Consider the following 14,684-nt stretch of genomic DNA (forward strand, 5'->3'; position numbering starts at 1 on the left):
CCAGATAGAAATTTTTAAAATCCAGAATAAGATCTCCTGCCCTTGTTGGGTGAGTGTTTCAGATACCAAGCCGTTCCCCGCTCGAAGCCTTTTCTGGGTCCTCAGGGTCTGGGCTGGGGCTGGGGTGGAGACAGAGCAGGGAGTTACCTCCACAACACCTGCGCTCACCATGGTCTTCTAAATCTCCTAACAATCTCGTGAATAGCATGGTTATATTGCATTGAGTTAAAGGTCCTTCTTCAAGCAAGCTTTAGAAACGTACTGCCATGTCTGTAATCAGATCGTGGCATTTGTTAATTTCTTCATATATCAGGAGCTTCCAAAAAGGGCTGTAAGTGGCAGCCCCTTTCCTCCACCTATGAGAACCTCTGTCCTGGGGTCCCTCAGATCTTTGAGGTCAGCGTCACGGGTGCGCAGGAAGGGGTCAAGCAGGGAAATCAATTCAACTGGGGCACGTGACACCCTCTTCCCGAGTCCCCAAAAGGCAGCTGGGGGGTATCGCCCGTGGTGTGGGTGTGAGGGCCTCCGTCGCCAGCACTGCTGGGGCACTAGAGGGCTCTAGGACCACAGAGGCCTAACGGCCTTCGGTGCGGGCTCCAAGCAGAAGAGCCTCGCGAGCTAAGGACTCCTCACCAGGGTCGGGGCCCCAGCGTCCCAGCCGCCCAGCGCGCCTCAGGTGGGGACGCTCCGCCCGCTCGGCCCAGCTCACCTTCCCCCCGCCCACCCACCGCCTCAAGGGGGCTGCCCTGTCCGCTAGGTCCCTCGAGCCTATGCCCCTCCCACAGGAAGGCATTGCCCCGCCCACCATGGCTCGGCCCGCCCCCTCCCCGCAGCCCGGCCTCCTCAGGTGGGTCTCCCCGCCCACCCGGCCGCCCCGCCTCGCGGCCGCCCCGCCCGCCTCAGGTGGGGTCACCGGGCCCGCCCTGCTCGCTCCGGCGGCGTCCGGTCGCGTCTCCTCAGCTTCTCGACCGCGGCCGCGGCGGCGGCGGTAGCTCTTCAAGTTTTGACGTTTCGGCCGCGGAGGCGCGCGCCTGCTGTGCCCGGCCGCCGGCTGTGGAGGCGGCTGACCCTCGAGGGCCCCTCAGCCGCGCCCCGGCGCTCCCGCCGCCCAGCGTCGGGCGGCCCCGAGGCCCGGCCGCGTCCTCCCGCGCTCGCCCGCCCGGCGGCTGCAGCCATGTCGCGGGGGCCGGAGGAGGTGAACCGGCTCACGGAGAGCACCTACCGGGTAAGCGGGCCCGGGGCGGCCCGAGACCCTGGGGCTTCGGGGTTCGGGGGACCCGGGGATTGTGGGGGCGCCAGGGTTCAGGAGGCGAGGAGACCGGGACTGTGGGGGCGCCGAGGTTCGGGGGGCGAGGAGACCGGGACCGTGGGGGCGCCGGGGTTCGGGGGGCGAGGAGACCGGGACCGTGGGGGCGCCGAGGTTCGAGGCTGGGGATGCGGGGGTAGGTCTGGGACGCCGGGGGCGCCGGGGTTCGGGGTTGGAGGCCGGGGAAGCCCCGTCGGCGGCCCGCAGTCCTCGCCGCGGGGGACGGTCGGGATTTTTCACCTTCGGGGTGAGGAGGGGACTTTACGCGGGAATGTCCTCCCCTCCCCCTCCTTTATCTCCCCCACCTCCTCCCCTCCCCGCCTCTCCCGTCCCGGCGCGGGAGACGCCCAACAAATTACACATTTCACAACCAAAAGTCTGTGGGGGGCGTGGGGGGGGGTCCTGTGCCGCCCCTGGGGCGCGTCCTCCTCCCCTCCTTCTCCTTGGGGTCGGTGCCCGCGCCGGCGTGGCTGCGGCGCTAAAGCTCTGGGAGAGCAGAGAGGCGAGCTCGGGTTTCCTCTGAGAATGCAGGGGGAAACTCCCAGGTAATTAACAAGCGCCAGGTGAGCGGGGCTCGGCGCGGGGGCCTCCGGGGGGCGCGCCCGGCCCCGGGACTTCACTAGGCTTGAAACTCGCTCTCTCCGAGACCCTGTCTCACACAGCTTTAAGTTCAGCTTGGCTCTTAGACATCGATGTTTTTGTGAGGTTATGGGAGTGAAAGAACGCCCGAGGTCTGAATAAAATTGACCTAACCTTAAGGAATGCGTTGATGGCCATTCTCTTAACTTGCACTTATTACGAGAGAAAGTTTCCAGAAACAGACATAAACTTAGGATTAGTGGCCAGTTTAGTAAGTTGAAGGACTTATAAATGAATTCCAGTTGAAATCAGATATGTGTTTAATCATCTGCTATTAATAGAATACAAAACAACGTTTGTTTTAATTCGGCTTAGGCTCCTGGAACCCAAGTTCTCGAAATTCATTTGTAGCCATTTTTAAGACCCACAGTTGGGTCATTTTTATAGATTTTTTTTTTAAACCCTAAAATTTAGTTTCTAGGTTTGCAAGGTCTGAGTGAATTCCTGAAATCAGAATTAATTGACTTGTGGGATAAAAATAAAAGCATGAAAATAGGTTCATAATCCTTTGAGGTTCAAAAGATTGATTCCGTTCATCTGAATACACAAATACTGTCACATTGTGGATTATACTGCATAGATACAGTAGATGCAGTTGTCACAGCATTTTGGGGCTCAGTAAGTAACTGTAACCAAAACCTGTTCCTTACTCATGTTTCCTTAAAAGAGGGCAGTTTTTAGAAATCCCAGGAACTTGGATGTTAAAGTTTTATCTTTGCGTTGAGATTGTGTAATATTTAAAAGATCCTGAACATGGTGGAGTAGGAAGTGGGGTGTGTTGACAAAGTGTGTAAATATAACATTTTTACTCTTGGACTTGGGAGTAGTGGCTACTCTGATGACTGTCAGTTAAGGACAGTAAAACTGTACATTATTGAGGAATGCAGATCATTGCAAATTTGAGTGGAGTTGCTCTCCTTCTGCCTCCAAAGACACAGGCACATATATCTTTCCAATCTGAGGTGAGATATCAACTCAGGCATGCAATCCTGAAGTCACTCTTCTCTGCTTTTTCTCCCAGTTCTTCCTGACTTTCACTTTTAGTGGTGACACAGTGGACGGGCTGTACTCAAGTGAATTACAGTCCCACAAATGTCAGTGTCACATTATCCAGAGAATTGAGGCAGGAGGAAAAGTGTGGATTTCCTGGTTGGTTATATGTATTTATAGACATAAAACATTGTAAATCATTTTCGGATTTTGAAAGGCTATAAGACACTGAATATCAGACTCATGCCTTATTGCTTTAACATTCCCAGGTGTCTTTTTTTTTTTTTTTTGTAGTTGTGGCTCATGGGCCCTAGAGTGCTGGCTTAGTAGTTGTGGCGCACAAGCCCAGTTGCTCCGCGGCAGTCTTCACGGACCAGGGATCGAACACGTGTGCCCTGCATTGGCAGGCAGACTCCTATCCACTGCGCCACCAGGGAAGTTTCCTCCCAGGTGTTTCTTAAAACATACTAAAAGCTCACAGATGTTTATTGACTGACTTAAATCATCATTTCCTCATTAACGTTTTGGGGTCATGTTTAGGTTGGGATGGTGGGGTAATGATTTACAGCTCCAGACCACAAGTTTATGTATAATCTATGAAGTGAGTGCTGCTAGCTCATGCTTTATCCATGATGGAAATGCACAGTGAAATTTTAAGTTTGCAGATCTGATTGAAAGCTCAGCAGCATCTTTTCATTACCTCCTCTTTGGGTTCTTCCTCCCCCACCCCATCCCCCCACCACTATTAAAGTTGAAAACAATTTAAGTTTAATATGGTAAAAATCACCCAACAGTGTTGATGAACCTGGAAAAGAGATCTCCTTTATGTTACCTGGCAAACTAGAACATTTTACTAATAGAAACGCAGCCTAACCAGGTGCGTTTACAAAAGCCACCTGCAAATGAGATTTTATGACTTGTATGGGTTTTAGATTTTTTTTTAACACTCAAATTTCTCTGACTTTGAAATAAAGGAATAAATTCTTTAGAAAAAGGGGATTATGAAGTACTGTGATCCTCTGTATGCAGTATCAAATATCTTTAAATATTTATTTAAACATTTGCTGAGTTTTCTAAAATGTATACCTAGACAAATGATTACTGGAGAGCCATGCTAAATCCCAGGAGGATGTGTATTTTATGGCTTCACAAACAAATGACATGATAGTAAGCCCCAAAATGTCAGGTAGTGTCACTGTTGCTAATTAGAATTAAGCCAAAGATCCCTCTCCCTCCCCACACTTCAGCCTATACTATGCCCATAATTTCCCCTCAGCACCTTGCTTGTGGTTTTGCACGGTTTTCTGATGAGTACATGCTTTAGTGGTATGAGGGAGAAGTGAAGTTCAAAAAAACCCCTTAATTAAAAGGAACCACACACACACACACAAAAGGTAACCACAACCTTAGAACTATTGGTCTTAGGAAGTTGAGGACAGCTGGATGTGATGTCATCCCTACATTAATCTTGTTGAAGCAGCAGTGATGGGGAAAGGGACACAGAGGTCTTTGTTTAAATGTCACTTTCTCAGAGTCCCTCTCAAACAGCTTTCAAATCCCAGACAACGCCATCCATCTCTCAAGCCCACCTAAGGCTACTTTACCCTCCCCCCCCCCCATAGTGCTTATGACCTTAGTATATAGTATATATTTATTTATCATGTGTGTTTATCTCTGTTCCTGCTCTAACTAGAATGTGAGCTCCCAAAGGAGAGAGCTTTGTTTGGTTGTGTTCTTAGCAGTTGGAACAGTTCCTGGCACCTAGTAGGTGTACATATTTGTTGAATAAAAGAATAATTAATTTAGTTAGCACCTGTCCTGTGCCAGGCTCCCCTCTGACTCCCTTGACACTGTTTCATTCTAAGTGTACCTCAGCCCTCTAGGTGGAGGTGGATCTTGTTTGTTAACCATCCAGAAAGCGAGGCCCAAAGTCTGAGAGACCAGAACCCACATGCCAATCCCCCTGCCAGCCTCCACCCCTCCTCTTTTTGTCTAGGAATTTGTAGTGGCCAGCAAATGCACAAACCAAATATATTTTCATACTTTGGTCATCTAAGATGTCACCCAGAGTTTCTGCCATCGTCATCATTGGCATGATTTGAATGAAGCTTCCTGAAATAAGAGAATGAGGTACTTTTGTTCTTTCACTGGGTGAAGCGAGCAGTCTAGCTTGTGTGCTAGGTTTTGTTTGTGTCGTGGTGGTTTATTTTCTCTACTTGGGTTTAGGTGGGGATGTGTAAGTGAAAGTCCTGCCTGGTTGGCTTCCAGTGTGGACTATGGCATATAGGTCTAGCTTGGGAAGCTTTCAACTGCTGTTTGTTTATTGCTGTTGCTATGTAGGCTGCTTGATATCTTCATGTGTTCCCGTAACACTACTTTCTTCAAGTATGCTGAAGATAAAACGGGATTTGCAGAAATCCAGACAACTTGCTCTTGGCTCCATGATGACAAAAAAAGGGGATTGTAAGAATCAGGTGCCAGGGAGCAGCAGAAAGGGGTGCCAGGTATCAAATATTAAACTGCATAGCCCAGTACTGTAGCTTTTGGTCTGGTAAAATGAAAACACAAAGCCAAACAACGAATGTCTTTTCCTGTCATAACATTTTTTTTGATTGGAAAGAGCCCTTAGAACTACGATAACATTGCTAAGCAGACAGAGCAGCATCCTTTGTTATGAAGGCTGGGGCCACTTGGACTTGGGACACCATTCACAAGTTTCAGGTTGCTTTTGAGTTTGCATTTGTGACATTATTCCAGGACTGGGCATTAATTCTTGCCTTCCACTTCTGTTGTAATGAGGTGCAGGCACACCTGCAGGGGAAACCTAATGTGTGTGCAGTTACAACCAGTTGGATTTTTTTCCCCCAACATTCCACGCAGCTATTTATTCTGCAGTTCAAAAGTAAAAATCATTATAAAAGCAGCACAAATATTCACTTAGCTTAATGTTAACATTTGCAAATACTGTTTATATTTTTTTTACTTCTAAAACTTTTATTTTTAATTTTTATTCAAGTATAGTTGATTTACATTTTGTTAATTTCTGCTGTACAGCAAAGCAGTTCCGTTACATATATGTACATTCTTTTTAAAATCCTTTTCCATTACGGTTTATCACAGGATACGGTAGGACCGTGTTGTTTATCCATTCTTATTTCTAAAACTTTTTATTGAACTTTAATATACATACCGAAAGGTTTGCTTAGACAAGTATAGCTCACTAAATTATCACAAACTGAACCCATGAGTGTACCCAGCACTCAGATCAAGAAGTTAGACCATGACCAGCCAGCCCCCCAAAGTCCCTCTTGTGCCCTCTGCCAGTCACTGTACCCCCTCCAAGATAACCACTCTCCTAACTTCTAACAGTGCTGATTAGTTGGCTTATTTTGTCTGCCTTCTTTCACCCAGTGTGTTTGTTTGCTTCATCCGTATCATTGTGGTAGCTGTAGTTAGTCATTCTTTTTGCTGTGTAGTATCCAAGGTGTGAATAGATCACAGTTTATTCTGCTTTGAGGGGCATTTGGATTGTTTTCAGACTACTCCAGGATATTATGAATGGTACGTGTCTGGTGAGCATAGGCCCTCATTTCTCTTGGGTACATATATGGAGGAGTGGATTTCCTGGATTATAAGGCATTTAAGTATTTAGCTTTGGCAGAAACTGCCAAGCAGTTTTCCAAAGTGGTCGCATCAGTTTGCCTTCCCACCTGAAGTGTATGAGAGAGTTCCGCTTGGTCGCCCTGCATCCTCGCCAGCAGTTGGTATTTTCCTTCTTTTTAGTTTTGGGCACTCTGATGGATGTATGCAAAAATAAAAATTTTAAGTTCAAAACCAAACAGTTTGCCCCAGGCTTGCTGGTTGGATATCTGCAACCTCACCGGGAGCCTGATCTCCCTGGGTAACTCTTCTTAATGTGCAAAGACAGAATAAGGACCTAGGGGCCGGGGCTGAGAGAGGCATTGGTGGTGGTGTTCAGTAGAGTAAAACATAAATTTAAGTTTATTAGACTCTCAAACTATCATAGCTGAGCACATCAAAAGGTTTTTTTTTTTTTTAATTGGGGTATAGTTGTTTTACAATGTCGCGTTAGTTTCTACTGTGCAGCGAAGTAGACTTCCCTGTGCTATACAGCAGGTTTTTACTAGATATCTGTGTTATACATATTAGTGTATATATGTCAATCCCAATCTCCCAGTTCATCCCCCAAAAGCTTTTCTAGTGCAAGAGATTTGGGGGGCATAGATGAGCCATAATTAAACGAACTAGACTGCTGGGGGTGGGTGCAGGGTTATGGTTACTTGAATTTTCTTGTTAATGGAGTATTAAAGTATCTTTCCCTTTCTTTTTGTGTGACTTTTCTTGAAAACGTACCTGCTTTACTGTTACAGGCACAATAAACTAGTTTTTAAAAAATGTTTCAGTGAGTTACAGTTGAATCAAGAGGCTTCAAGACTCGTACTTTCTAAAGGAAATGTTATTTTTATTTAGGTCTTCTCCCCACTTGCATTGTACATGCTTGAGAACAAGTCCCCCAAATTACACTTTCAGCATTTCCCATAGTCATTTATGTTTTATTTACATGTGTATATTGGTTTTAATCTCAGAGGCTCTTTAAAACTGTTAAATTTTTCTGATACCAGAGAATTTCCAAAATTTCTAGGGATATTTCCACTGAACATGAAAGTCACCCAGAATCCCACACTGCTAACTCGTATTGTGGCACCTTCTGGTATTTTCCCAGCACCTCTCCCCATGTCCGTCAGCACTGTGCGCTTCATCGTTTTGATGGCTCTCTAGTCTTCATCAGGATTTATTGGTATACTCCTCTCTTCCCGGATGTAAGATCATTGCCAATACTTTGCTGTTAAAGTACTGCAGTGAACATTATTGCAGGTAAAGCTTTGCACAAATCTGGCATCTTTTCCTTAAGCAAAATCCCCAGCAGGAGTTGTGGGTCAGAGGGTAGTCAACATAGTAAAGCAGTTTTGCTATACATTGCAAAATGCCCTCCAGAAAACATGCCCCAAATTATGCTGTAATCTGATTGCATGAGAATGTGCAACCAATTAAGTAGGTCTTTTAAAACTGCTTCCTTTATTTTTTTTATTATAACCTATAGAGGGTTTAAAAAAAAAAGTAGTAAAACATATATACCTATAACATAGAGTAGCTTGTGGACATTGGTTGGGAGAACACCTGAGATTTCATGTATAGCACTACCAGGTGTAATTTCCCCTATAAACTTTGTACTTGTAGATGTGTCCAGAGTAATTACAGTGCTGTGGCCCTTGAGGCCTGTATACTTCTGTTCTTACTTTCCTCAGCCTTGATTTTATACTTCTCTTTATGTTTTCCAGACCTTGAGTCTGTCTTTCTGGTTTATCATTATTTTAAGGACTGTGTTCTGGTTGTAACTCAAATCTTTGTGGATAAAGGTGAGACTTGTGTAAATGAGATAAAATGTTGCTGTCTCTCTCGTTCCAAAATAAATGAAAAATATTACCAGAATGTGTTCTCAGTCCAGGGAGCAAAGTAAATAAGCACCCCTCAGAGATGTAAGGGATTGCTCAGGGCCTTCTACAGCTGTGTCCTGAGGGAGATCAGCAAGTGGGTGAAGATGTTCTTGGGTTCGTTGCTTTAACTGGTTTTATTTATAGGGTACTTTGAAGGTAAAAATCCCTAAACAGTAGCAATTCTTTCACTAAAAATATTGGAGGATAGTGGTGGCTAACTCTAGGGCAGGGGGAGGGGGATTTTACTTCTTACTTACACTCTACATCCTAGAGTGTTTACATTTTATGTGACTGGATTACTTTTATAATATTTAAGCTAAAAAAAAACCCCTAGAAATTGATGTCTATTCCATTTTAATGGGTGAAAAGTTTAAAAAACTAACCTAACATGTGCCACTCTCTACTGTTTTGCAAATTAACCTTCTAAGGATAAACCTAATTTAAAATCTTACCATTTTCTCTTAATTTTTATTTGTACATTGTTAACTTCTACTAAACTGAGACTGTGAATGCAACAGAAAAAAAATTCAACAAAACTGAGAACCAAATTCTAGTTCTTCCAACTGTCTTTTCAAAGTCTTATTCCTGATCTTGCAAGCAGCTGATCCCCTTCGAGGTGCAGCTGTATCCTTGAGCAGTACAAAAGCTGTAAGAAGGACCAGAGAAGGTACAAAAGTGGTAGTAACAACCTGCCAAAGTAAGAAGGGATAAAAGCTCAGATGATGAGAACATACGGCCTATAATAAACATGAAGAAGACTGGGGTGGGGGTCAGGACAGTTCTCAGATGATGAGTCCAGCTACTAGCCCCCCTCCGTGCTCCCTTTGGCCTTCCAGACAGAGCAGCCCCCTCCTGAGTTAGGAGGAGGGAAGCCCCAGTCCGGGGCAGGGGAGGAGGACCAGGGACAATGCTGATCACCCATCAGATTCAGATGCCTGAGACCTAAGCTAACAGACCAATCCATTTCTGGCCACAAAAACTCAAGTGACAGAAGAGAATCAGCAAAATCACAATGATAATCCCTTATATTTAAGTGCTGCAATTTAAAAAATAAAACTTTAATGGTTTTAATTGACCAAATGGTGTATTTATTTTATGGTTTTCATCTTACACTTGGAGCACCTCGAGGTACCGGACGTAACTATGTCTGGTAGTACGATATATTTCTAAGTGTGTAAACACTTGAAACATGCAAAACACTATTGTTACATGATACTCCAGTCCACCTGTTTTGCCCCTGAGACAGACTTCTTCAGCAAACTGATCCATCCTTTGTGTTACCCCAGATTCTTGTATGTACTTGATTATACCGTATTCCTCCATTTGACCTTGCCTTCAATTTTCACATCTGTGAATAAGGGTGAGGATAGCACCCACCTCATCTGGTTGTTCTGAAGATTAAACATAATAATACATGAAAACTCTTAGGACAGTGTGTTGGCTGCGAGCAGTAGTAGCTTGTGTCTGCTAGACTGTAAGCACCCTACAGGCATTGATTTTCATCTGTTTTTGTTTACTGCTTATCCTCAGCATCTAGTAGAGTGACTGACACATAGGCAGGTAAAAGAATAGTGTTAATATTTTTGGCACAAATTTTTCTCTCAGTCGATGATCTGTACACTGCTTGAGGATTTTTTGAAATCCCTCATTGTGCTGACGGCGTAGTTAGAACTCAGAAATATTTGTTGAATAAGTATGGAAGGTGTATGCTTATCACACAGTCGTAACTAAATCCTCACCTGCTCCGTGGCCATTGGGACTGAAGTTGCACTAACAGTCACAGCTACCATGTTCTGAGCATCCGTTAGGGATGCTAAGCTTCCCACGTACATTCATTCCTTCTGCAGCTCTCTTCTTGTACGCCAGGCTGTGCCAAGCACTGTGGTCACCACTGGGAGCCACCCTGGAGAAGAAACAGCCTATGCTTTTCTTGAGTTTATAGTTTATGACAGGGCAACAATGCCATCCTTTTCCCTCCAGCTTGGCCTGCCTGGATCATCAATTATGCTTCCTTGCTCCTTCCCCGCCCCCCACCTCCCCAGTACCAGAGGTGTTGTCTTGCCTTTACCAGTTCCGTTCGGACTTTGTTTGCTTTGTCCCAGTATCAGAAGAAAGGAAGAAAAGAGTGATGTATGAGCAGGTTAAGTTCAAGAGGAGTTTCTTAGGTAGTTTGTAAGACGTCTTTGGAAAGTTGGCTGTGTGAGAGAAGTAGATGAAAACAAAACAAAAATGTTAGAAGTTTTGATTCCCCTTACTGGTATTGGAACTATATTTAACAAACTTGAACTATTTTGACATTATTTTGGGTTTTTGAAAAGTGTTTCTCAGATTGCAAGGGGGCTGGGATTTTAATGCAAAGCAGAATGACCTATCTCACGGGATCTGATTGAGGGAAATTCATTAGAATTATTCCAGGTATTATGTAAGAGTGTTTGGAAAGAACTAGTGAACTAAAAGAAGGAATGTCACTAGCTATATGAAATCAGCAATTTACTGCTGACCCTTGAACAACGCGGGTTTGAATTTGCACAGGTCCACTTACACTTGGATTTTTCTCAATAGTAAATACTGTAGTACTGCACCATCACATTGATTGAATCTGTGGTTATGGAGGGCCAACTATACTCAGATTTTCAACTGTGGGGAAGATGGGCATCCCATCCCTCATTGTTTGAGAGTCAACTGTACTTTGATCTGGTAAAGTTCCTACTGTGCTTGTTACATACTCGGGGGACTTTCTAAACACAACTGAGCACACAAGACATTCTTTCCCATAAATTCATTGCTTGCCAATCAGAGAAGAAAAAGAAATTAAAGGAATCCAAATTGGAAAAGAAGAAGTAAAATTGTCACTCTTTGCAGATGACATGATGTTATATATAGAAAACCCTAAAGACTCTACCAGAAAACTGCTAGCACTCATTGATGAGTTTAGTAAAGTAGCAGGATACAAAATTAATGCCCAGAAATCTCTTGCATTCCTATACACTAACAACGGAAGAGCAGAAAGAGAAATTAAGGAAACTCTCCCATTCACCATTGCAACAAAAAGAATCAAATACCTAGGAATAAACCTGCCTAAGGAGGCAAAAGATCTGTATGCAGAAAACTTTAAGATATTGATGAAAGAAATCAAAGATGACACAAACAGATGGAGGGACATACCATGTTCCTGGATTGGAAGAATCAACATCGTGAAAATGACTGTACTACCCAAAGCAATTTACAGATTCAATGCAATCCCGATCAAATTACCAATGGCATTTTTCACAGAACTAGAGCAAGAAATCTTACGATTTGTATGGAAACGCAAAAGACCCCGAATAGCCAAAGCAATCTTGAGAAGGAAAAATGGAGTTGGTGGAATCAGGCTTCCTGACTTCAAACTATACTACAAGGCCATAGTGATCAAGACAGTATGGTACTGGCACAAAAATAGAAAGGAAGATCAATGGAATAGAATAGAGAACTCAGAAGTAAGCCCAAACACATATGGGCACCTTATCTTTGACAAAGGAGGCACGAGTATACAATGGAAAAAAGACAGCCTCTTCAATAAGTGGTGCTGGGAAAATTGGACAGCAACATGTAAAAGAATGAAATTAGAACACTTCCTAACACCATACACAAAAATAAACTCCAAATGGATTAAAGACCTACATGTAAGGCCAGACACGATAAAACTCCTAGAGGAAAACATAGGCAGAACACTCTTTGACATACATCAAAGCAACATCCTTTTTGACCCACCTCCTAGAATCGTGGAAATAAAATCAAGAATAAACGAATGGGACCTCATGAAACTTAAAAGCTTTTGCACAGCAAAAGAAACCATAAACAAGACTAAAAGGCAACCCTCAGAATGGGAAAAAATAATTGCCTATGAAACAATGGACAAAGGATTAACCTCCAAAATATACAAGCAGCTCATGCAGCTTCATACCAAAAAAGCAAATAACCCAATCCACAAATGGGCAGAAGACCTAAATAGACATTTCTCCAAAGAAGACATACAGATGGCCAACAAACACATGAAAAGATGCTCAACATCACTCATCATCAGAGAAATGCAAGTCAAAGCCACGATGAGGTATCACCTCACACCAATCAGAATGGCCATCATCACAAAGTCTGGAAACCACAAATGTTGGAGAGGGTGTGGAGAAAAGGGAACTCTCCTGCACTGTTGGTGGGACTGTAAGTTAGTACAGCCACTATGGAAAACAATTTGGAGGTTCCTTCAAAAACTACAAATAGAACTACCATATGATCCAGTCATCCCACTCCTGGGCATATACCCAAAGAAAACCATAATCCCAAAAGAAACTTGTACCATCATGTTTATTGCAGCACTGTTTACAATATCCAGGACATGGAAGCAACCTAAATGCCCATCAACAAATGAATGGATACAGAAGATGTGGCATATATATACAATGGAATATTACTCAGCTATAAAAAGGGATGAGATGGAGCTATATGTCATGAGGTGGATAGAACTACAATCTGTCATACAGAGTGAAGTAAGTCAGAAAGAGAAGGACAAATATGGTATGTTAACTCACATATACGGAATCTAAAAATGGTACTGATGAACTCAGTGACAAGAACAAGGAAGCAGATACAGAGAATGGACTGGAGAACTCGAGGTATGGGGGGGGCGGGGGGTGAAGGGGAAACTGAGACGAAGCGAGAGAGTAGCACAGACATATATATACTACCAACTGTAAAATAGTCAGTGGGAAGTTGTTGTATAACAAAGGGAGTCCAACTCGAGGATGGAAGATGCCTTAGAGGACTGGGGCAGGGAGGGTGGGGGGGACTCGAGGGGGGGGGCGTCAAGGAAGGGAGGGAATATGGGGATATGTGTATAAAAACAGTTGATTGAACCTGGTGTACCCCCCAAAAAAAAAAAAAAATTCATTGCTTGCTTTTTATTCCATGACACACCTTTTAAAATTAATAACCAGGCAGGCAAGAACACTTAACCAGATACATTGTCTAGAATGCCCTACAGCCTTCAAAGTGTATGTCTATCAACAGCTCTTTTAAACCCAGTAACTAATCAGTTACTGTTTCCTTAATACATGCCATCTATCTGTGGTTGTTATATATTTCTGAATGATATTCAAGTTATATTAAAGATGTTTGCATTTCTTATTTTCACCATGTCAATCTAGATTGCCTAGGTATTTTTTCATACCTGTCTCCCGTAGACCATGCATTTTCAAGGGCTAGAACTCCTACCTCATTCATCTTTGGGTTCTGTACATCCAGCATAGGGCTAGGCTCACTGTAAATGTGCAATAAAGATTAAACAAATGTGTAGTTGTTTCAAAGGTCCAAACATGAGGACTTTATAGCGTTAATGGAGTGACACATAAGTACGTGTTATCTAGTACTTGCCATGATCTTTCTCATACATACACACACACACACACACACACACACACACACACACACGAAAATACCAGAAGAGAAGCAAATTTCCGGATTCTGACTGAAAGTTATGTAAGAATTATCCTGGCACTGTGGCTATAGGAAGGATTATTTCCATTCATTCAAATAAGTACATGGATCTCTAGGTGCCAAGCAAAGATGGATACTAATATTATCATATCTGGAATTTCAAAAAGTGATTTTTTTACTTGTTTCACAGGTGCTACTTCCTCTGAAGTTCAAGGTCCAAAAGGTGCTTGAATTCTGGGATAGGGTCCCCAAATCCTCTTGCTGGTGGAGGCCAGTGTGGGCCAGACGTTGCTACCATGTCTGATAGCACTGACAGTTAGTGAGCTAGGATTGGCTGCTCGCAGGCTGAAAGTGTTCTTGGCACTGCCAGGAAGTACACGCAACTATATGGAGTTAGAGCACCTGTTGGACCTTGGACCCAGTATAATCATCTACACTTAAAACTACAAGGAAATGTGGTTTCAAATGATTCCACTCACAGACAAATGTGAAACTTTTGTGTTTAAAGTAAAATGAAACTTTCTAGTGTTAAATAGAGTTCAGGCCATTTTTTTCTTCTTCTTCAAGTTATGTTATCAGATGGTCATGAACACTGATTGCCTATAACATGGTTCTCCCTACACAATTTTCTTAAAAAATAACAGTTGAAAACTAGTGCACTAGATTACTGGGTGGGATAGCTCTGGGACTTCATTTTCTTGATAGGCTTGATAATTTTATCTAAAAGGTTTGAAAAGTTACAGAGCACACTTGTTTCTCACACC

At 43.5% G+C, this 14,684-nt stretch overlaps 1 protein-coding gene across 4 annotated transcripts in view; it reads left to right on the forward strand.

Annotated features, from left to right (window-relative positions):
• The first annotated feature begins 882 nt into the window (after window positions 1–882).
• BAIAP2L1 (BAR/IMD domain containing adaptor protein 2 like 1) overlaps window positions 883–14,684 on the forward strand; it is an 88,027-nt gene continuing 74,225 nt past the window's right edge. Inside the window, exon 1 of one of the 4 annotated variants that reach the window (XM_057747978.1) lies at window positions 883–1,225. In XM_057747978.1, the coding sequence (XP_057603961.1) occupies window positions 1,175–1,225 (51 nt within the window). In that variant the 5' untranslated portion in view covers window positions 883–1,174. Of the gene's footprint in view, window positions 1,226–3,260; window positions 3,386–14,684 lie in introns of those variants that run through there. The other 3 variants (XM_057747980.1, XM_057747981.1, XM_057747979.1) reach the window with 3 other exon arrangements.

This window comes from Hippopotamus amphibius, chromosome 9 (assembly GCF_030028045.1).
Source record: "Hippopotamus amphibius kiboko isolate mHipAmp2 chromosome 9, mHipAmp2.hap2, whole genome shotgun sequence".
Lineage (NCBI taxonomy): Eukaryota > Metazoa > Chordata > Mammalia > Artiodactyla > Hippopotamidae > Hippopotamus > Hippopotamus amphibius.